Here is a 24,251-nt window from a genome sequence, read left to right on the forward strand (position 1 = left end):
TGATTTAAAAAATGGATATATCCGGTTTTGCATGCGAACTCCTCGAATGACCTTAACAAACCAGCACTGGATATTTGTACTTTATGGACTTGTGGGAAACTTGAGCAATTTTTATCATTATTCACTATGATCTCATCAGGTTGACTTTGTGCCATTTTACGCGACAGTAGAGTGCAAAGATGAACATTTCCTCAAATGTTTAGTTAAACTGAGTTCGTTATCACACCAACTTATTATCTTGCCGCACTTCCCAGTGGATAATTATTCAAAACATACTCTCGTAGCTCGCCAATTGTGTGCGTGATTTTCGATCTGCACCTACTAAGATGGATTTTAGTAAGAAGTACGAAAACCCAAGCCCCGAAGTGAAAGCGAACCCGATTTCAAAATTATTGTTCTGGTAAGCAAGTGAAATAAGCCTTTATTCACCCAATGTCGCTCAAAACGCGCGTGTTAAAAATGACCCGCGAACCTTCAACTTTTGATTACCCGAAGTTATGAAACTTTTTTTTACATTCCTATCACTGAACACGCCTGACTACTAACACAATTGACTTGATTGTGATATTAATTAATTATGCCGTTATCAATAACAATTTCCTGCATATAACAATTTATACAGTTGCTTGTTGATATCCGCAACGACCCAATTGGGAGTTTCTCCAGATTTAACATTTATTGGAAAAGTTTGCAAATGCCTATCAATACAATCTTGCTTCACTACTGTACTCTTATGTTATCTAAACTAAAAATACATAATGAACACATGCGTATATTACTTATTGTAATAAAGCAAATAAAATTAATATTTTAATAATAGGTTTGAATCATCAGCGTCTCTTTGACTGTAAGAGTAGATAAAGTGATCACTTTTAACGGCAAGGGTACTTAAAATGAAACAAATCATTATGGATTCCAATGACATTTGTCAATATTTTAAAAAATGGGACATGGAGCGCTAAATAAACCGAAGTTCAGAACAGAAAATTGTTTCCATGGAAACGACGGAAGACCGTGAATTAGCTTTTGTAGATCTTAAATTGGTGCGGAAGGTTGCGGATTTTGACAAACTTTCTCTTAAAATCAGCTTCATCAAAAACTATTGATACACAACTTGATACTTAAGGCACAAATTAGTGTAATGTGAGTACAAGATACAAAATAGTTACTTAAAAAAAAGTATTATTTTAGAACTGTGCGTTACCCCGTTATCGGTGCGTGGGTGTGGGTCTTTTTAAAAGTGAAATTTCATACCCTTTTCAAATAATCGTATGATAACATTCAGTTTACATTGGAATATTGTAACGGAAGCTCGTTCAAAGATAGAGACTATCTTATATCCGCTTTCGATTTTTTCTTTTTTGTTCTTTATCGGTTCTTTTCCTTTTCTTAATGCAGTTAGGTTTGTTTGGTATTCCCCGTGTAGCGGTGAGAAAGAATTAACCTACTGCAGAGACACTCCATTTCGTGAGAGGCGACTATGAAACGTGGGTTGTACAACGACGGGCGCGGCGTTTGGGAAAAAGGGCAATTTACAGTGGTTAAGGTGAATGTATAGGTTGATAGAAAGTTGGAGATGGATTCATAGGAAGAATTGTGTATCGATTACAAGTGTTAATTGGGTTTAGGACCGTTATTACTGATTTTCGTAGACTTGTTAGCATCTTAAGTATGAAGATCAAGGGACGAATCCAGGGATCGGTTTTCCAGCACGTGGAATAGTGCAGGCTTTCACCTTGCAAAAGAGTCTGTGGAAGAATTGCGTTATGGGATAAATTTTGATGGAAGTACGCTTATATAAATCGTAGATATCCTCATAAGGCATTCTGTGTCTCTTCTCGATAATAATTGGTAGAAATTTATCCTTCGCCGTCCTCGTTACGTGCCAAAAGACTAGATTTCAAATGCGCGTCAAGTGCGATCAAGAGCTCCGAAAGTTCCTCAATCAAATTAAATAGTAACAAAAGCGGAGATAAAAAATTTGTCGTTATTTTTGTCTGTTTTCACATACGCCCCTTAAAATCAAAATTCATAAACTAAGATGAATTTATTTTTTCTTGTCAACTTGGATGAGTTATCTAAAAAACAGGATTTTCCACGTTTCAGTTCGCTAGTGTTAAAGTGTGCGAATGCATGCATTTTTTTTTATTATTAACATATTATTTTAAAAATCAAGTAAAATCAATTAAAATCCTGATTAAAATAAACAGCGTCCAAGGGAGAGTTATTGCTATCGAAATATTGGTTTATACATTTTATAAATTATTGTTTTCTAGTATTATTTATATTAGTCTAATTTTGTACCTAGTTAAAACATAGTTTTCGTTAATTATGATATCACTATAATTAACTTGATTAGCGTATTTTTATAGTGGAAAATGCAAGTAATACTGCTACTTCTGTTCGCCCGTCTAAGGGTTGTAAGTTAAGCACACTTTTTTACTTAATAATTCTCAATGTCTGAGTGGAATCACACATACACGAACCGACTTCATTGATAATTAAACAATTTTAAAATACTAATGCACATTAACTAGGCTCAATTGGGACTTTTTATGTTTGTTCCACCTTCTGTTACTCTTGAGAACTGTTTATAACCACGAGTACATTTGGAAAATAGCATGAAGCACTCGAAAGTTTTGCCACGTTTCATACCTCAAAGCACGGGTTAATCTGTGCTCAAAGCAATTATAAACGTAACGTACAAGAGTCCCTTTGGTAAAATACTTGCATAGGTGTAGGACTTACGGCCAGCAGTATTGATAATCGGATAAGAAGGGCCCTAATGCACCCGATTAATACGCTACCTTTTTCTATGGTATCTTTCCTACTAATCCCAGACCTTTCAGCTGGATAATCCCACTATTTTGTAAAGGATTCAAAAAAGATTTAGAAATTGAGGATCTATACAATGTAAAGAAATGTGACATATCGCAAACATTAGGAGATACAATGGAAAGGTAAGGAAATTCAAATGTCTAATTTGTTGTACTTTGGACTTCTTGTTACAGACATTGGGAGGAAGAATGCCTAAGCGCAAAAACGGAAAGCAGGAAACCCAAATTCATACGAGCGATTAGGAAAATGTTTTTGAAACCCTATTCGTTATATGGCATAGAGCTATTTTTCCAGAGCATCATTTTGAAGTAATAATCAGCTCACACAGCAGAATTGTGGACGTTTTTGTCTCGGCGACTTTATATTTCGTATTTTGTACTATATCAAAAAATGATCATATTCAAAAACACATATTTTTTCTGATATAATTGTAAACTAAAAAAAGTGCGAAAATACTTCTGGAGTTTTCCATTGTAAAACAGATCGCAAGGTAGCAAACCCGAAATTTGGATTCTATACCCCAGAAAACATTTAAGCCGTTGAGAAAAGAACTTCCGTAATTTTAAAACATAGAACTTACAGTTTTACATATTTTGTAGGATGGTACAACCATTAGTATTAGCAAAATTGATAAAATATTTCGAATCTCCAAGAAGTATGGGCCGTTTCGAAGGTTGGGCGTGGGCTATAGGTGTAATCGGTATGGCATTTATCAACGTTATAATCATTCATCGTACTTCACTGGGTCAGCTACGAATTGGAATGCAGTGCAGAATTGCTACGTGTTCTCTAATTTATAGAAAGGTAGCACCTACTACAAATCAGATTTTGATTTTATCTCACAAATAATTGCAGCTACTCCGGTTGAGTAAAGCATCAAATGATAACACAGCGGCTGGACAAGTAGTTAATCTATTATCCAATGATCTTGCTAGGTTTGACATCGTGCCAATTTTTCTGCATTACATCTGGATAATGCCCCTGCAAACGGTAATTGCAGGTGTTATAATGTACAATAGCGTTGGATATGCGGCCTTTGCTGGTCTTGTAGCTATCACCATCCAAGCCGTGCCTTTGCAAGGTTTCTGGTGCTACATTTAAGTATTGCACCCTTACAATATGCTTTTAGGGTACTTATCTTATTTACAAGGTAAACTGAGGCTTAAAATAGCCAATCGTACGGACCACAGAGTGCAACTTATGAGTGAAATTACGGCCGGTATACAAGTGATCAAGATGTACGCTTGGGAAAAGCCATTTGAGGAAATGGTCAGAATTGCTCGAAAGTACGTTAGGAATGCTGCTTGGTTGTTTACCGTCTAACCTTTTATAGGTTGGAAATTGACGTTGTGGCCATTACGTCTTATATTCGTGGTTTGATAGTTGCATTAGCAGTATACACGGAGCGGTTCACACTGTTTTTGACGGTTGTAACTTACGTACTTCTCGGGAATGCGTTAACTGGCGATAAGGTTTTTTCATTGGCGCAGTTCTTTAATACCATCCAAGCATACATGGTAATACTTTATCCGCTAGCGATAGCATTTTTTGCTGAAGCAAAGGTGTCAGTGGGAAGAGTTGAGGTAAATACCTACTATAATAGGGAATTTTACATCTAATCGGATTAATTTACAGAAATTTCTGTTGCAAGAGGAGATACACATAAGCCGATCAGACAAATATGAAGCATTACCAAAAACTGGTTTGCTCAAAGTTAATCAGGCGAAGGCGAGTTGGACACCAAACCCCATAGTTGACACTCTGACCAACATAACTTTAAATATCGCACCCGGAACACTGTGTGCTGTTGTTGGACAAGTGGGTGCCGGAAAAAGTTCCTTGCTAAATTTAATCTTGAGAGAACTCCCCCTTAACAGCGGGTCGTTAGAAGTACACGGAAGAGTGTCTTACGCTTCACAAGAGCCTTGGCTTTTTGTATCTACAGTTCGGAATAATATTCTTTTTGGATTACCATACGAAAGAGCTAAATACAAAAACATTGTGGATAGTTGCGCATTAAAGAAAGACTTTGAATTATTACAAAATGGCGATCGAACTTTGGTAGGAGAACGAGGAGTGTCATTAAGTGGCGGTCAACGAGCGCGCATTAATTTGGCACGGTCAGTTTACAGAGAGGCAGATATTTACTTATTTGATGATCCTTTATCTGCCGTCGATGCGCATGTTGGAAAACATCTTTTTGACGAGTGTATTTTAAAGTACTTAAAAAATAAGACAAGAATCTTAGTTACCCACCAATTGCAATTTCTTAAACATGCCGATACTATAGTGATAATGAGCAATGTATGTAGATTAGTCCAAATTTACTTTTGTGTGAAGTGAGTCAAAAATTTTCAGGGACAAATTGAAAAAGTTGGAACCTACGATGAATTGGTAAGCTGCGAATTGGCTCACTTGCAGTTTGAGAAACAAGATGAAACAGAAAACGTTGACAGCACTACATCAACTGCGGCACTGGTGCGACATTTAAGGCGAGATGTAAGTATAAGTTCGGTTTTCGAAAAATAACTTCCAAAAGTTAATTAGAGCGTAACCGACGAGGACGAGGAGAGTGAGCCGCAGGAAACACAAGAATTAGTGGAAAAAGGTGCTATATCATCTTCACTGTATATGGCATACATACGGCAAGGAGGGCCCGTCGTGTTGCTGCTATTTTTATTATTTTTGCTGATCATAGCTCAGGTCGCTAGCAATAGTGCAGACATCTGGTTAACACACTGGTAAGTTAAGGATTTCCACCTCCTTCAGCAAGGAGGCACCTCTAAAAAAACCATTATGCGGGTCACTCTGTAATTGGGCGCCAGCCTATTGAGGGCACAGAACAATTGGATTGTATTCAAAATAATGACTCGTATTTATGTTTGATGGTATGCTAGACGTGCACAAGAGATTTGCCAATCATTAAACTAAACAAAGTTCTGCTCAGATGTTTAATTGATCTATGAAAATCTCTAATAAATTTCATTCAAATCTTCAGTTGTCATCAGTTTCGGGTGGGATACGATTAAACGCATCCCGAAATTTGAACTCTGTAGTGATGAACAGTGTATACTCGTATACATAAACGGGTTAACATGTAAAAAATTTGAAACAAAATTCAATTATTAACGATCCTCGAGATCGTTTATAATTTCGTATTGCTATCTGTCTGTCCGTCCGTCTGTCCGTTGACACGATAACTTTGTGTAGAAACATCGAATCGCTTTGAAAATTGATACTCATGTCCTTCAGGATATATAAGAAAGGTCGCTATTGTTTTTCGGCTACATAGACTATCGGGTCAAAAAGTTACAGCCCAAAAACTGCCCAAACCTCCAAACAAAGGGTTCCTTTTATAATTCTTGTTAAAGAGCATATGAATGTCCGGTTTTCTGTCAGTAAATATTCCTTAAAGCTCAAGCTATGTAGAATGAATTAAACAAATTGCGCATGCGAAAATCCACTTTTTCTATTTAAATAAAATTTTGTATGTACGCATTTCAATTCTGAAATAAAAGTAAAACTAACGTCGAATAAAAAAAATGGTTTTGCGCATTGGCAATCCGATTTTTTGACATCTCCGTTAGTTATGAACCGAATTACATGACATTTTGTACGTAGGCACCTCGAATAAAAGTAAAACTAATTCCGAATCAAAAATACGCGTGGTCAAGTAAAAAAAAGGGAAAATGGTTTTTACGTATATATCGAGAACAGCGGCCTTTACCAAAAAATCATGGAAAGTTATTTTGTAAATGAATCGATTTGGTACAAAAAAAGGTTGTCGGAAATTTTCATTGTAAGGGCATTTGTTATATATCCAGATTTTTATATGTAAATGTTATAAGGCAATATTACAAAAACGGATCAATTAAAGTACATAGTGGGTATATTCTTTAAAAAATTAATCGGGAAGAAAATCATGCGACGGAAATCTGTATTAAAATTGGTGGTTTTGGGAAACTATGCTGTTGTTTATTTTCACATAAGAAAAAACACACTCAATGAGTCCCCAAGAGAGTGGTATAGATTACAATAAACATGGGAGACTTTTGTCCGAGTACTTTAATTTCAGGGTCGCGCAATGTCATTTTACTGACGAGTTTTGTATTAAATTTTACCTGAAATCGTATTTTAATATAAAATTTCAATTTTTATATAGAAGTTTTCATTAATGTCAATCTGTCAGTGATGACAGGAGTCATTATAGACATTTAGCAATATCACAGGTGCGGCCACGAAAAGTTACTCGCCTTTTTTCACTTGTATACTTGTTTCTCTTGAAGTGGTATTCAAAACTTTTAAACACTTGTTAGTTAGTTATTTTCTATAGTCTCAATTGCGTACCCTCCTTGATTACTATTTTTGTTAATAGCAAATATAGCCTCAGCTACAATTTATGTCAATAAGGGATGCGAGACTTACGCAATATTGGGAGCCGTAATACCTATACCTATACCTACTCACGTACTGTAAAATACCATCGCGTTTCAATTTTTTCCCAAGTCTATATTTCTGAGCCATATTCCCCCATCATGTTCCCCAAATAGAAACTTCACCTTTCGCCTTTAACGTTTGCTATACTTCCTACAGTTTCTTTTCAATTTAGATGCATTCAAATTTTAACGGATCTAGCTCGGTTTGGTTTTACTAAAATAAAATCACCTTCATTATATTTTTTAGGACTAATACGGAGGAACGCCGTAACTTACACAGAAACTCTATTAATGGAAAGGGATTTAATTCAACAATACCATCAGACCTATTTACAGCGATGGATAATACCACTCCAAACTCAACTATGCTTGGTGAATCCTCAACGCCAATTACAATAAACGCTTTGAACGACAACGGAACCAACATTGTACACAACACCATGGAGGACGAAGTGTACTCTACTTCAACTTATATTTATGTATACTCAGCATTCATTCTGGCATCGATTTTATTAACCACACTTCGTTCAATGCTCTTTTTCAAAATTTGCATGAACGCGTCAAAAGGTTTACATAATCTTATGTTTAGTAACGTTTTAAGGACTAAGATGAGCTTTTTTGATTCCAATCCCTCAGGTGAGACTCCCACTTCCATCGACGATAGTAACGTCCATGCATTTCAGGTAGAATTTTAAACCGTTTTTCTAAAGACATGGGTGCGGTAGATGAAATACTTCCTAGAGCGCTCTTGGATGCCATTCAAATTTTTATGGTGATGTCTGGAATACTCGTAATGGTATTTATTGTAAGGCCTTGGATGATTATTCCCAGTGTCATATTGGCGGGGTTATTTTATTTCACACGGGTAATTTTTTTGGCTAGTGCTCAAAATATTAAACGTTTAGAAGGGATTAGTAAGTAATTTTTAATATTTCGAACTTTTAACTTAGTGGGCCCTTAGCCCGTGCTCCTACCTTCTCGCATGTGTCAGCCTCACTGTCGGGTTTAGCGACAATAAGATCGTCAGGTGCTGAATCAATGGTCACAAAAGAATTTGACGGCATACAAGATCAACACACATCGGCGTGGTTCCTAGTTTTGGCCACGAGCGAAGCATTCGGTTTCTATTTGGATCTTATTAGCGTTATATTTTTATTGTTACTCACATTCCAATTTCTCATTTTTGATGACGGTAAGGGCTAACCTCCTTCTATAGCGCAACTTCTTACCAAGGCTTTCAGGGGCAACATTAAGTGGTGACGTTGGACTAGTAATATCACAGTCTTTAATTTTAACTGGCATGTTGCAATTTGGTATAAGGCAATCTGCAGAAGTCGCAAGTCAGATGACAAGTGTGGAGCGCCTTATGCAGTATACACGTTTGGATAAAGAAGAGGTTAGTCAATCATGTTCTGTAAAAAAACCTGACAGAGATTGGCCCAAAAATGGAGAGATCGAATTCAAAAATGTAAATTTATCGTATACTAACGGCGAACCGGTACTTAAAAATCTAAATTTTACTATTAAACCTGGTGAAAAAGTATGAGGGTTTAACTTTATTTACAGATTCATAAACTGAATTAATTACAGGTAGGCATAGTTGGTAGAACGGGAGCAGGAAAATCTTCTTTAATTGCAGCTTTATTTCGATTAGCCCCAACTGAAGGTGCTATTAGAATAGATAACGCAGATATTTCTGACATAAGGTTACATGATTTACGGAGCAAGATCTCAATTATTCCACAAGAGCCAGTATTATTTACAGCGTCATTAAGACACAACTTGGATCCATTACATGTATGCGATGATGCTACACTATGGACAGCTCTAGATAATGTAAGTACCTAAGGAAGGTACCTAATTTTTCAAGAAACGAAGATTTTTAGGTTGAAATGAAAGCAGTGGTAGACAATTTAGATATGGAAGTTAAACAGGGAGGTTCGAATTTTAGTATTGGACAAAGACAACTACTCTGCTTAGCGCGAGCTATAATTCGAAATAATAAAATCCTAGTCATGGATGAGGCTACAGCAAATGTCGACCATCAGTGAGTATACAGAATCCTGAAGCACAGCTCATACGTCTCTCCTTAGAACTGACTCTTTAATACAAAATACCATCAGAGAGAAGTTCAAGGGCTGCACAGTGTTAACCATAGCCCATAGGTTAAATACAATTATGGATTCCGATAGAGTGTTAGTGATAGATGCTGGGGAAGTGGTTGAATTCGGACACCCACATGAGTTACTTAAAAATCACAGTGGCTATTTTACGAACATGTTAAAAGAAACGGGAGCAGGAATGGAAAATAAATTACGTCAAATAGCGGAAAATTCTTATAATGATAATAATGCTACGACTTAAATTTGAATTAATTACATTTATAGGCCAGTACATGACTACACTTACAATATTAACTTTTGACTTACCTATCTACCATCTAAGTATTTTGTCGAACGATGGAAGTGTTAACCTAAAAAACGTTTTGTTTGGAAGCCTCTTTTGTGCATTAGATACATAAGGAAAATATCAAACTTTGGGCAAAGAGGAACTACTATTAGGTATTCTTTGCTTTGGGTGAGTTTCAAAAACTCCTTCATCATTTTGACGGAGAAAATTTCTCTTCCGCTAATTTTTACATGCCAAGCCACAAAATAGTTGCAAGTTCAAGTTCTTCTATTAAAATACGATTCATACGTACTCAAAGTAATCAAGTAGTTCGCAAGCACCTTTAATGCATTGCATTTCTTCATGAAACGGTTCTGGATATGCTTTCAAATGTATACAGTGATTAAAAAAGTAACACACCACTAACATCGTTGAAATCAATCCCATTTTGAAAAAAACGTTAAAACCTTTGTATGAAAATCGAAGGGCCCAAAAACTTGTTTGCCATAAATCTGTCCCCAATGTCGAACATAGGACTACAAGTAAATCAATACCTACTTATCCAGAATCCAGAATAACCTGCAGGGTAACTGTAGAAAACGTTATTTTATCCATAGTAATTACACAAAATACCGTTTTTTGACAGATAACCTGCCCGTTAAGTAACATGACTCCATAATTTTTATTTAACTTTACAGAGATGTTAAGCCATGGTTCGAATCCGGGTTTGGGCATGGATATTTGTAAATGTAGTGGGTTGGGTTGGTAGAGCAGCCTTGGCTGAAACCCCGCCCACTGAAAAATAAAGGCAAAAAATAAAAAATAAAAACATTTTTTTTCCAACTGGACACTGCAGATGAACTCTTTATCGTAATTTAACGAACATATCCTATGCGCACAGATCGGTGGTTTGCAACCTTTGCGAGGACACCGGACATAGGTCCATATTCTCCATTACTTTCACATCTTCTTTTCTCCCGTATTTCACTGCCACATCTATGGCCTGGTTCTGCATCCTCCGCTGCATCCAAAAGTTGTGTTCCTCTTAGATAAGCGACTGGCAATTCTTCGTTTAGAAAAACAAGTCTTTCAGCAACTTGATCATTCACGGTTGTGCAATTTGATCTAATTGTAGATGGCGTTTATTTTGTGATGTAGGTAGATCACATGCTATAAACGGGTAGTGGTATTCACATTGGTAGACCGCACGCTAAAGTGGCACCAATTTTTTTGTACCTAAAAATGCGGCGAGAACAGAGCGCTTTTGATACTTACTCAAAGTCCTGTCTTGTGACATTAGACTCATAAACTTTTTGATGTGTTGTCTGTCTTGCAGGGTGTCTAGGCATTTCAAGTCGCCCAACTGTACAAGATTATTATATTCAAAGACAAGATGAAATACCCGCTGAGAGTATCCATTATTTGATTCTAATGGTAGATACTACTTTCATCCATAATAATGTCTATAATTATCTTGGAAGTACAAATGGTTTTGATGATCTGTTCATATTATGACTATCAGACTAGTGAACGGTGTCGTATACCGTGAACGAGAGTCATAATTTTTGAATCAAAACGGCCCCAAATGGCCCATCAAACTTGTACCTAGTAGCTGCGCAGAGAGTTAGCAGAAAGCCCAGTGTCTATACGTTTCAGTGTCGCGACAAAAGTGTGCAAAATTGTGGACGCATCCGACAAAAGGGCGCGGTGGCCGGTGACAAATGACCATCCTCAAAGCACTTTATCCCAATGAAAGTCTTCGAATACTCAGGATCATAACTGTAATATGGCTTATAATACAATTTTTAAAATCTCCTTCTAGGGATTTCTGTGTGAAGTAAAAATGGTTTATATAAAAAATATGCCTGGAACACTTGTATTTCTCCCTTTTGTAATCCTACTCAATGCTGATAGGGCGTCGTACAATCTCACGATCGATTTTCTGCATTTTAATTTTAAACTAGGGCATATACCCAGTTTACAAGTATGTGGCCATATAGGTAATCTTGCAGTTGAAGTAAATGCGTGCAGTCGGCGGTCAGCAATCCAATGATCACAGTCTCCTCTATCAAATTTCTTGAATATGAAATTATCATTTTATTATCGCATTTTCGTTACACGCTTGTTCTGCGTACATTTCATTTCAAAGAACAAGGAGAATACCAAACTTAACCAATTTTTGACATGGTAGATCACTACCTTTCATGCCAAACTGAAGTGAAAAGCAAAACATTTGGATCCCGATCGATTAAATTACCTATTAGCAGTTTTTTAGTTAGTTAATTGGGGACAGAGGGGTAGCTAGAGTGTGGCAGGCAGGATACGTACCCTGGGCGCCGTTCAAAAGGAGGAATGAAACACGATTGCCATATAAATTCAGTCCACTGTTTAAATAGCGTGACAGTTAGATCAATAAAGGTCGCTGACACGAACCTTCACGTCTCCTCGCCCCTTACTCAAAAAAGAGTGAACGCAAGCCGCCGCAAGGTGCGGTACATACCGCCGTTACCAGAAACGTCGAAGCGTCACGTCGGAGTTAATACAACCGCCAAAAGGGTACCTGCTTTATATGTGATGGTTTTGTCCGTCCATCCGTCTGTCCCTCGCCTAACTCGAGATCGAAAAAAGAGCGATGTCAAACTTTCGCCAAGACGCCAATCTATTTCTAGTTCAAAGATCAGCGCAGAGCGCAATTTTAATGCTTGCCCTAGGCGCCATTTGGACATGCTATGCCACTGATTGGGGACATAGTGTGGAGAGACAAAAATATTCCACCGCACGCCCTTTTATCGAACGCGTTGTCCAGAATTTCGCGTCATTTTGGATACATGGATTTGGAGATGGATTGTACTTGGTTGACTGAACCGACATTTTCCCGCTAGCAAAATTATACCGGCGGCCGATGCTAGTGGCCCCAAAAACGATTAAGTTGAAATATTCACACGGTATCAGGGTGGTAACAGTTTAAGAACTGTAAAAACAGCTCCTGTTTACGCGTGCAATGTTGGTTGTCTACAGTCATCTATTCCGTTCTGTGATAGTATCAAGTTTCCCTGCATTTGAGAGTATACATATAGTCCATATGTATACATTTAAGAAAAATTCTCTATATATACAAATGTATGTATATTCTAAAACGGATTTGTTTTTTGTATAGTGTTTGTTTCAAATGCTAAAGAATTTCCGAACAAAAAAGTTTGATGTTTGAGTGCAAAAGTGAGGAGAAACCGAAGAAATGCTCATATTTTTCTTATAAAAAGTAACTATAGCACGAAATAAAATCTTAGAAAGAATTATTTTCGATTCATTTTGAAATTATGACTACCTACGCAAAAAAACCAGTCGGTGTAAAACTTTCACCTTCCACTGTTATCTTTAGTAGCATAGCATAGACAAATCAGTCGCTTTTAAGATGTGTTGTGCGGTGGTTATCACTGTTTGATGAATGAAAACTACCAAAGGGGTGAGTTTAAAATTCATTAAAGGAATACAGATTTCAAATACATACTACAATAGCTCAAAAGGTAGAACTCTGCAATTCGGTTCTTGTTTAATTCTTTGTCAGAATTTTCCAAAATTTTGATGCATAATAAACGCTAAAAAATATACCTACCTACGCAACGTGTAGTAAAAAACAAGGTAGGTACTTTCATGTGCCTAACCTTTTGGATAATTATAAAAGAACTATTAACATTACAATACTCATATACGGTGTATGTGGGTATCTATCAAACTTTTGATGGAATATATTATTCGAAAACGTGTCCAATGGTTTTTTTATGAACAATTTTCTAAAAAATAATTAATTTTTAAACGGTATTCCGTTGCTGTACTGGGTTACAGTTATTAAACCTACCTATTTTGAATAATTCAACCGTCCCAAATCCTTTTGGATATGACCCACTATTTAGGTTTCTTGTAGAGAACAAAATTACGAATCCATGCATACTATAGCTTTTAATTTTTTGAACTTTGAAACCAAGAAATTGGATAACTAAAAACTTGTGCTTTTCAAAAAGTCAGTGGTGTGGTGCCACGCCAGTTTGGGATCAAACAAAATCTAACTAATAGCAAATGCAGGCGCTTTTGTTTGATTTCATAATTCCATGGCATTACCGAACTTTACAAACGCAACAGTTTTTTACTATTTCTGAATTTATAAAATAGGAAACAATAGTATGTACGTATTCGTAATTTTTTTCTCTACAAAAAACCTAAATAGACTTTCTTTCTAAAATAATTAGGGAAGCCAATAATCGGATATTAAAAAAATATAATTGAAATTCCTATGGTGCGTTCAAGTTACCAACCCCGTATAAGAAAATTGATTGATTAGATGGGGATGGGCATTATACCTACAAATTAAAATATCGAGACGAAATCGTTAGCAGTGGAGATAGATAATTAAGGAATATGTTGTAGAGTAGGGGTAGTATATCTGTATATATATGAAGATGAGTAAAATTACTGTTTTCAGTAATTTATACCTAGTTAGCCAATTCATTTTACTGATTGTGATTGATATGTTGAAAGAAATCTAGATATTACCATTGACGGAGGGGGTGGGTATTAGTCAATGATATTATTATCATTGAATTTATAACCAAATGATATTATGTTGTTTGCATCTTGCATCATTGCGTGAGTCAGACCAGACACTGCGCTAAAAATGCTCACGTAGCCGTCTCAAGTCGGGAACTCAAGTCAAGTCAAATATTGCATGTTCATCTACAATTTTAAACTGCTGGAGTGCTCCCGACATACCGGGCAAAGACTAAAAATGTATAAAATACCATTGAATATTACCAAACACTTTTGGCACCATGTCAAAACGTGATCAAAACCTTCTTATATTCACCAAATTTGTTTAAATGTTGTGCTCTTGCTGTCTAGGTCGTCGTTTTGGGCCAAAATTCGGCCACAATTGCGTTAGGGATACAGATACACTGCCTCGAGAGGTAATAACCAGACGTTGTAGATACTTTTCCAGTCGTGGTCAGCATTAACAATTGCAGTGTAAAATGTGAGTTTCTTGATGGGGAGAAACAACATCTCCACTTTCAAGCTTAATCATCATTGCGGAAAGGCAAGATGCTAATGAGTTACTCCAGCGGGAGTTTTCAATTTTGTTTTATTTTTATACTCAATTGCTGTTTCAAAATCAAAAGCCTTATCCCCAAAAACATCTTTAATATCTGCAAACCACTGCCCTCTATCCTATTACTGTTTAATTACAATGCCAGGACTTGCAAAAGGTGAACTTTGATCAATAACAGAAACCATTAGGTGTTTGGGTATATTGTCGATTAGAGGCGTACACGTCCAAAGAAATAGAGTCTTCAAATAGATACCGCTTCCGCTACGCTCTGTATGAAATAAAAATCAATAACTAAAACAGTATAAGTAGATATGCTAAATCTAAATATAACTTTGTTAATTATAACCACAGTAAAAAATGTCGTTAGTCGCTCATTTTAATTCGTATGCTCCTATTGGCTTTAGAATTCAATTGCACAACCGCAAAAGCAACAGCTGGCAATACTTTCTTTCTTTTTTCCCACCACAATACCGGTTAAAATAACCTTCGCAAACAGACATGGGATTCCATTGATACCGCTAGGTTACGAAAAACTGGTAGGAAGTCAGTTATCTCCGATATCTCGCAAAGAAAACAAGCGCTCTTGAATCGTTTGGTACCAATTATTTTGTTTAGTGCGCGAAATTCTTTCCTGTTCACCCTTCCGTCAATGTACTTAATTTAATATGGATTTTAGCAAGAAGTACGAAACCCCAAACCCCGAAGTGAAAGCGAACCCCATCTCAAAACTATTGTATTGGTGAGTAGCTAAAATTTGCCATCCTTTATTACGCATCTCGCGCTCAAAACGTGAATGTTAACTGATCCATGATTTTTTTGCACACAACCTTCATTTTTTGATTGCTTGGGTAATCCAATTATATTACCAACAAGAGAATTAATCAAATTAATACCGTTTTTTTTTTGCTTCCTCATTTGAATAGAGCGAACTGGGCAAGTCAGATTGAATTGTAAATTATTGAGTTACCTGATACAGGTTGATAACCAAAGCCAAAGACGAATGTAATTTGATAATTATTATTGTTATCATTATCACAATTTTCTGCATTGCCAAAACGATTGATCTGGTTTAGTAATTTCGACTTCATTTGTGATCCTGATCTGCTGAACGGTCACTCCTATCGAAGTTTAAAATTCGACATTGACGTGGATGGGGAAGGTGAATGTAGACCAAATAGCGGCAGGTCTGTGATGTTATCATGTATCATAAAAGGCAACATTAATTTTTGCGGTTTTGTGTATATAATTTATCTTATCATATTATTTATGGAGATGCAAATTAAACACCGTCTCAATTCTCATCGTAGTTCAGCGGGACGACGACCCCAAATTATTTTTTACATTTTTCTTTCCAAAATCAAAAATTCGAGTTCGAAAAATAAGGAAAGATGCGTCTCTGCGTTTTGTTTAAATAGAAAACAGAGACTCTGTTCTCTATTTAAACAAAACTGTTTAATTTAAAGACAATTTAAAAAACCGCATTTCTTCAGTAGCATGAAAATGCACTTTTATAAGCATCTAACAGGTTCGCAGCGAAGTTTGGAGATGTATCATACATTCATACCCGAGTTCATACCTCTTATCTGCTCCTCAGACTGCAGACAAAGATCATACTACAGTAGTATGATCTTTGCTGCAGATGATAAAAATTTACATTTACTTTGTGGTGTCATTGATTATTCATATAGTAACGGGTGTCCCAAAATGCATACAAGAAGTAATTTCCGAGGTAATTTCAGTAGAAACACCAGGTTTTGAATTGATTCGGTTTAGTTCAAGTGTAGGGTTTTGTATCTCTGTAACATGTACAAGTTCAGATTTTTTTCAAAATTTTTATGAAGTTACTTTTCCATAAAATTGCCGAGGTCATGACTTTTATATTAAAAAAAGTCAAAACATTCCGACTTATCCGAATTATTCCTCAACCATGGTGTATAATAAAGACCATGCCCTCAACTAGTTCTGACTTTCTTGAAGTAATTCACTTAAAAAACAGTCCATTGTTATTTACGTATGTACGAAGGGGTTACCAACCTCAAATTTGTTGTTCTTATATCTACCACATTTCTACCATGAAATCTCCGAAATGTGCAAGTTCTCCACCACTTTGCATCCTTTCAAATATCCGCACAAGCATTGGTAACTTTAATTTTAATGACATGTAATGCAAACGTAATTTGGTATAATTCCGAACAAATCCACAATAGTCTATAATGCGAAATAATTTCCATTCCATTTTATCTGATTATGATGGGAATATACCAGAGACTTGGAATATACGAGTTATTATTGTTCAAACGAATGTGGGAAAATTTCAAGGCATAGCAAGGAAAAAGTAACATACAAACCCAGATACAAACTTTTATTTATGGTAATAGGAAATGCTCAAGTCAAAGATATGCTTTCGAGATTTAGTGTCGATTTTCTTTTCAACTCTTGCAATCAATTGTTAATGTTCTTATACTTTTTTTTTTCACATTTTAATTTTCGTGGCTCTTGCTCCATTAAAGGGCAGAGTTTCTTGAAGGAATGTTTATTAACGAGCCACAAAAAGCTAGTTCGGTACTCATAAAGTGAAAGTGATGAGTCTCCCTAGGAGGCATCCAACGGGGTTTAGTAACGGAAATATAATGTATTGTTGGAACAGTATTGCTAGTTTTTACTATTGTTATTTTGAATTTCCGTTTACGGATAAGATTTCATCGCAAATTTCCCTGAAAATCATATGCGTTTCTCGGCGTTTCTTTATATAGTTTCAAATTTAATTTTCTGCATGAATTACGAGCTATTTTGGTACTTTTACGTACAAGCAAATGCAATTTGTCGACATAAGCGTTTCAATTTGTATTTCGTGAGTCCAAGGCCCCAGTTCGGTATCGAATGTTACTTCATTTGTTAGCGATTCTTGGATAATTACTCGGATAATTATAACAAAGCGATATGAACGATAAAAGCGTTTGTTTCTGTAAAAAAGTCACATGAAAGTAATGTTACATTGCAAAAACCGCTAATGCTAGATATAAGGATGTTGCATACGAACTGTCCGAATATTTCATTTTCCAATTAAAAATTTAAGTTTTCACATTTTCAAACCTGGGAACTTTGATATGAATTTCGTACATTGTTGAGCAGTTTTGGATAAGGCATGGCGTATCTTAGTATCTTCAATGAAAGAAAATGTATTTTGTGAGGAGGTACATTTGCTAAAAGTTCAATTCTAAAACTCGCTCCATCAAGTGAGTGATGTTTGGAAAAAAAATTAATATCATCTTATTTATTTACGGGCTCATTAAAGTAATTGACGAAGCCTGATTATAATCATACCTAATCATATTATAATCATAATAATTTATTCTCGAATTTAATTGAATCGTAAGTATGTACCTACCATTATCGGTACGTCGTAAGTAATTAGCATGTAATAATGTATTCGTTGATAAAAGATAAGCAACGAATCAAGATTCACGCATAGCAAGGACGACGATACTTTTGGACCTATCGAGTTTACTACATTTCACAACTGTGCACTGCAATAAATAAATAAGCGCGAATTGACATCATTCTTTCAAACGACATTTATTTTCGCAGCTTTCACCCTTTCACTGCTGCTTTCTCTACTACCACCGCCATCACCCCCAAAACCAAGTATCTCATCAACTTCACCGCGCGAACCTCAATTTCCCGAAATCTGATTTTTTGCACTCATTCCGAGGTTGGAATTTTGGAAAAATTTTCGGCATATAGACACTCAAACCTTAAGGTTGAGGAAAACATAGAAGAAACGTAAATATTTGGACTTCTGGATGCTTTCCAAACTCATACTCTTATTTTGGATCCTTGTAAGTGTAAGCGAAAAAATGCATGTTTTTGAACGAACGACCACTCTGTCAAACGCTTGCATTTGCATTACTGACACCAAGTAATTTTTATTATAGATGGACTATATCCATCCATTGCATCATCAAATTCAAGAATTTAAGGTTACACACAACCTAAAAGCCTCGCTAAAATCCATTGTACCATTACTGCGACAATGGTTGATATGGCTCGACCTCGGGCTCGACTTAAACATTAAGTATAGTCTACTTTTTGCAATTTAAAATTGAAATAAACGTCGCTCCTCAAGCTCAATTATATAGTTATAACTATTTCGTTCTGAACACAATAAAACACATTCCATCTATCTTTAGAAACAAAGTGAGTTTAACCTGTTCAATGTTTCAGTGTGTAATTAATTTTCTAATTTGGTCCGCGTGTGAACTCTAAAACCCCGGTAAAAACCTAATTCGTTTACTAAAAGGCAAAGTGCACTTTCGCTATTATATTATGGTATTCCATCTAAGTTTCCTCAACGGGGTACCTACCTAATCACGAGCCTAATCATAGAGCTAATCATGTAATTAGAGATCGCCAAAGAATTGACTTTTAACGACAATTGCCAAAATGTATTAATGAATTATTTTTGAACCTGATTACTTTTCAAATAAGTTGAATCTTTAAATTTTCAATTTAATTTCCATTACATGCTCGGTTACATGTAATCACCTGTATTAACGGACAATCAAAAATAGATCGACGAGTCGTCTTTGGAAATTCAAGTTAAATATTATAGTTTCCCAAATAAACCAAAATTCCAAAGGTGACTCGACAGCAACTCTTTTTTGATCGCATAGTATTTTAAACTTATTCAGATTACAAACTTCATTTGCTTCGCTTCCTTGATTCCCAAAATGGCTTCCTTTCCATATTTAGTTATATGCATACCTACCTACAATACAAGTTTCATGAACAGCAAATTTCAATCCGTTGATGCGGACCACAGCCATTCTTGTAAAGTGGCAAAAGTGGTAAAAATAGTTAGGTGGCTATCGAAATAAACCGCTACACCCCCGAATTCATGTCGATTGTATGTATCGTTGTTGTTTTCTTTTAACTTTACGGGTGCACCGGAAAGATTTCGAATTGTCAAAACGCATTACTACAATGGAAAGTAAACTTCGTCGGATTAGGTCTCGGATTAGGTACGGTTTCAAGCGAGGTTTCAAGTCTCTATGAAAAGAATTTTTTTCCGTTGAAGTTATCCATAAATATCCATAAAATACTCAAAAGTGAGTCGAATGGCACTATTTGCAAACCTTGGGCTCAAGGTTTTTTACATTATCGAATTAGAACAATAGTTGTCCTCGATAACAGAGTAGGCAAGCAGCCTTAAATGCATATGAATCACAATGAGGACTTACCATACCTATTCATACATAATTCAACCGGTTTAACCAGGTTAGTTGCTAGAAATTACCACGGAATCAATTGTTGATCATAATTGCACCCAAAACAAATTCTACCAATCTAATTAAGGTTGAATTCTCTATTTATGGTGAATTCAAACAATAACATCACCGTTGTTTATCTCATTAGTCGTTAATAATTGACACATACTTTCACCGATTGAATTTTGGGTTCTTATACTTACGATAATGACTTCATTCTCGATCATATGGCGAGGATCATGGTAGATATAAACCAAATGAACTATAGCTTTGAGTACCTAATAGCGTAATAATGTTGTTTCTGCAAATTTTTGTTTCAAAGGCAACACTTTTTTTCTTTACATGACGCGTCTCGATTGTAGCAGCATAAGACAAGACTTAAGATTGAGACTGCTTAAAATCCATAGTAACCGTTGTTGCAATATTGGTTGCCAGAATCTTTAGCTTAATTTTTACTATGTATATTAAATCTTCTCCCATCAAGCTAAAAATAGTGTAAACCGTTGAGTGAATAATTCACTCATTTAAACGCATTGCATCTTTAGAAACGAAGTACGTTTAACCAGTTTCTAAGTTCCCGAGTGTAGTTAATTATTTTGTTGGAGGGCTCGTAAAGACCCATTTCTTTTACCTTTTGCAATGGGAAAGGTATGGGATCTATGATCAATATGTTTACAAAGTTGGTACTTAGATTTGTTTACAAATCAAATTAGGAAAACTGTACAACAACGGTATATAAAAACTTTAAATATTATAGTACAGTCTTGGGTCTATTTGCTAACACCGAGGCTAACACATTCTCTAATATATCGTAACATTGAATCATCATTTTACATCGTTTCTGAACTATTATTATCACTTGCTTTCCCAAATAATTGGTACAATCGATTACATTCCACATTGTATAGTTTCCAATATTGTGTGCTGATGTTTTTAGAAATCCCCAAAAGATTGGTTAATTCCGAAGATTACTATGGTGTTTTGTCGACTTGGATTATACTCATTTTAATTTATTACCTTCCTAATCGCTTCTAAACAAATTGATTAAATTTTGATTTAATTACCCTTCCATCTAATTATCTGTATTATTATATTCCATTAACTACAATCAATAAATGTTCGCTTTTTATGTTTAGTTATACCATACTCTATGGCGAGCTCTATGGTTATACTTTGTTCAAAATTCATTCTACCAAAGTCTCAACCACAGTATACACAAACACTGAACTCCATTATACGTTTTTGGTACCGAATATCCTCGCGAATACCCACTTCTTTAAACAATTTTTTATCGTAAAGCGACATTGATAACAAAATCACTGCTGGTGTAATACGAGTATAGTTTGAAATAGTGTAAGAAGTTGGTTTAATCGAAACCTTCGGATAGCTTTATAAATTTCTAGTCCTCATGTTTTCTAAACTGAATGTTCCAAAATGGTTAAGTGTTTTACATTAGATACATTAAATTTTCTTTTGGTGGTTTATTTAGATGCTTTCGTGCAGAGATTGGATTTTTCGTACCATATCTGTTGTTGTGTTATTTAATGTAGGGAAATAAAGTAAATTTTGTTAATTTAAAGTTGAAGTCATTAAGTACTTTCGACCATATGAACATAGGAAACTCGCAACTCGCTAACTCAAGGTATAATGGAAACGACTGTTGATACATCGGGAACTGGGGTGTCGACTGGGGTACAGTCTGCCAGGGTCAAAAGTATTGTTTCGCGAATATTTAAAATGTGCACATGCGCAGTCTGGGCAATATCAACTTTCGTATTTATAGAGATGTTTTTTGGAAATTTTAGCCACACATGTTTCTAGTAAACGCAAGCTTATCGCATATTGTAAAAATCAGATTAATTTACCTGCCATACACTGTGATTCGTATAATTCTGTTATTGTCGCCTTATCTAGATCACCTTTGGGGGACTTTGGCGTGATTTGCGAGGTGATTTGTGATGTCTTGGAACGCGTTTTACATTTAATAAAGCACTACCCACATGTTAAATCAGCTTAACGTTTTAAGCAGAATTTCAAGAAGAGACTGTTTCTGTTTGTGTCAATATATGCTTCTGAACGGTTGGTATCAGTTACGGCGACCTTTTTTTCGACAAAAGTTATGCACACTATTACCCATTCGGTGAGGAGACACTATTTGAAGGCAGTTTAAGGTTTTTTAAATTCACAATAGATCTGATCATATTGAAAATAATAGCACATAATTGAATAAATTTTCATTAACTGTTCAAACAGTAATACCGAAATAATACCCAATAATGTTTGACACATGAATAATTCATTTTAATTTGGATTTAATTATTATTCGTCGGGCTCCTCTCCTTCCTTCAATTTAGATCATGGTAAATGTTTGCTAAATGAATCCAAAATGTCTACGTGTAAATTATTCAAATTGGTCTCTACATGCGCAAATGAATACGCAAATAGACTTTCTTAAATATCTGTTGGTTTTACTCTTAGTTTCTTTGAAATATCCTAACAAATAATAAAGTTGGAATGCACAGACCGACACAGACACATAGTGCGATCATTAAAAACAAGGTCTGAGAATTGAGATTTCAACCCCTCGCCGAATTGATTCGTCAACACCGTTCCTCAGGATTTTGATCGGAATAGCTTTTCTATGAGCATCGGTCAGGATTTTTCTTCAGCACACCGACTACCTTTTTCACCCACCTTTCTAACCTTACCTACCCCAGCATATGTTGTACGGTTTCGACGCATGATTGGTTATTATTTCCTCAGAAGTCAGAGTGCAACAGAGTGATATTAAAAATTCTCGTAAAAATTAGAGTATCTTATTTGTATATAATACGTGGTCAACTTTTTTAACTCATCGCTTCCATGTCAATCGATACGTTTGATTCTAGGTGTACCTTTCACCCATATCTGATTAAACAGAACGCATTCGCAAATTTTGATAAGAAATGATTTTTGAAAATAATGTTATTTATTTTTTTAATCTCTTTTATTTTGCCTTTATTTTATACTACTTTTATACTATTATTATTTGAATTAAAATGGTCTTGATTTATGATTTAAGTCTCTGTAAAAATGATTTGTTAGTTAATTGTCAGAATTGCTATTCCGAAACAGACAATTCGACCTGAAAGGCTTATAAAAATAATTAAACTAGAAGGATAGCCATTTATGAACGATTTACAAAAACCATCTTTCTCTATAACTAAACTGTTTTCGTGTAGTTATTTATCCTAGAAGATTGCCGTTTTATTGCCTTTCTAAAGTGGTAAATAGACTGGAATAAATAACTGTCGTCCTCGCTGTCGCCATTCTATGCCTTCGTAGAACTTTGAAATAAAATTGAAATTTTAAAAGTTTACTTTACGGCTCGAAGCCCCTAAAACTATAACTCGATTTCCAAGTGTAAGTGTGTAGGTAAATTTCGAGCAGAATCGATAGTCGAGTTGTGTAGATTAGAAGTATGTTGACTGTGAGCTTCCAGGGCTTCGTATCTGTGATATTGAAACGTTGACACGTTTAATAATCGGACACCTGTAATTCGCTATTCAAAAATTTGAAGTAGCGCATTGAAAGAAAACTATTGACAGGGCCAAAAGAATAATCAAAAAAATCTGAAAAACGATTAACCAGATATTTCTTCCTAGAAAAGGTCTTTCTTTAGGGAAAAATGCGTCTCATTCCGTGATTAAAACGTCTGTATAGAAGAGAAATAGGGCGCACATGTCCACATGACATTTCATTTAATCGTAAAACATGAACTAGAGACAAATTCCTCAATAAGTTTCTCCGTGACTAACATTTCAAGGAAATCATGATGTTACGTAACATTTTCACTAACTATACAAAATAATTGAGCTTTATTCACCTTGGTATGTAGCCTGACTTGAGGTATAATTATTATTTAATTGCCGCCAAAATAATATCTGGGAGTATTCCATAATTAGTATTTCAAAGTACATATCAGTCACCCAAAATAAAAAATATAGAGCTAGGAAGCAAATTAATCTCTATAATTGTTATTTTATGTCTGTAGTGAAGCCCAACCCCCAAACTTAATTTGAATAGGTAATATATCAAGTGGAATTGTAATAATTTTAGCAACAGTAGGTATATGTAGATACATATAGGTAGGTACTAGGGAAATCGAGAAGTCACACTGAATAAACATAGTCATGGGGCAACTTTATTGTACTTGTAATTTCATTCAAAGGGAAATGCATTAAT

At 35.5% G+C, this 24,251-nt stretch overlaps 2 protein-coding genes across 2 annotated transcripts in view; both read left to right on the forward strand.

The window, feature by feature from the left end:
- The first annotated feature begins 4 nt into the window (after positions 1–4).
- On the forward strand, positions 5–9,668 carry LOC116170423 (probable multidrug resistance-associated protein lethal(2)03659). The gene is made up of 17 exons (XM_031486811.1): positions 5–400; positions 2,850–2,960; positions 3,012–3,146; positions 3,438–3,642; positions 3,694–3,919; positions 3,968–4,124; positions 4,172–4,421; positions 4,474–5,142; positions 5,197–5,337; positions 5,386–5,579; positions 7,522–7,910; positions 7,958–8,188; positions 8,236–8,466; positions 8,516–8,814; positions 8,865–9,110; positions 9,161–9,321; positions 9,368–9,668. The coding sequence occupies exons 1-17, from the start codon at positions 327–329 to the stop codon at positions 9,636–9,638; spliced, it is 3,990 nt and encodes a 1,329-aa protein (XP_031342671.1). The 5' UTR covers positions 5–326; the 3' UTR covers positions 9,639–9,668.
- A 5,560-nt stretch (positions 9,669–15,228) lies between these two features.
- LOC116171657 (probable multidrug resistance-associated protein lethal(2)03659) overlaps positions 15,229–24,251 on the forward strand; it is a 29,398-nt gene continuing 20,375 nt past the window's right edge. Inside the window, exon 1 of the mRNA XM_031488623.1 lies at positions 15,229–15,499. Coding sequence (XP_031344483.1) covers positions 15,426–15,499 — 74 coding nt within the window. The 5' untranslated portion in view covers positions 15,229–15,425. The remainder of the gene's footprint in view (positions 15,500–24,251) is intronic.

The sequence above is a fragment of the Photinus pyralis genome, unplaced genomic scaffold, assembly GCF_008802855.1.
Source record: "Photinus pyralis isolate 1611_PpyrPB1 unplaced genomic scaffold, Ppyr1.3 Ppyr1.4_LG5, whole genome shotgun sequence".
Taxonomy (NCBI): Eukaryota; Metazoa; Arthropoda; class Insecta; order Coleoptera; family Lampyridae; genus Photinus; species Photinus pyralis.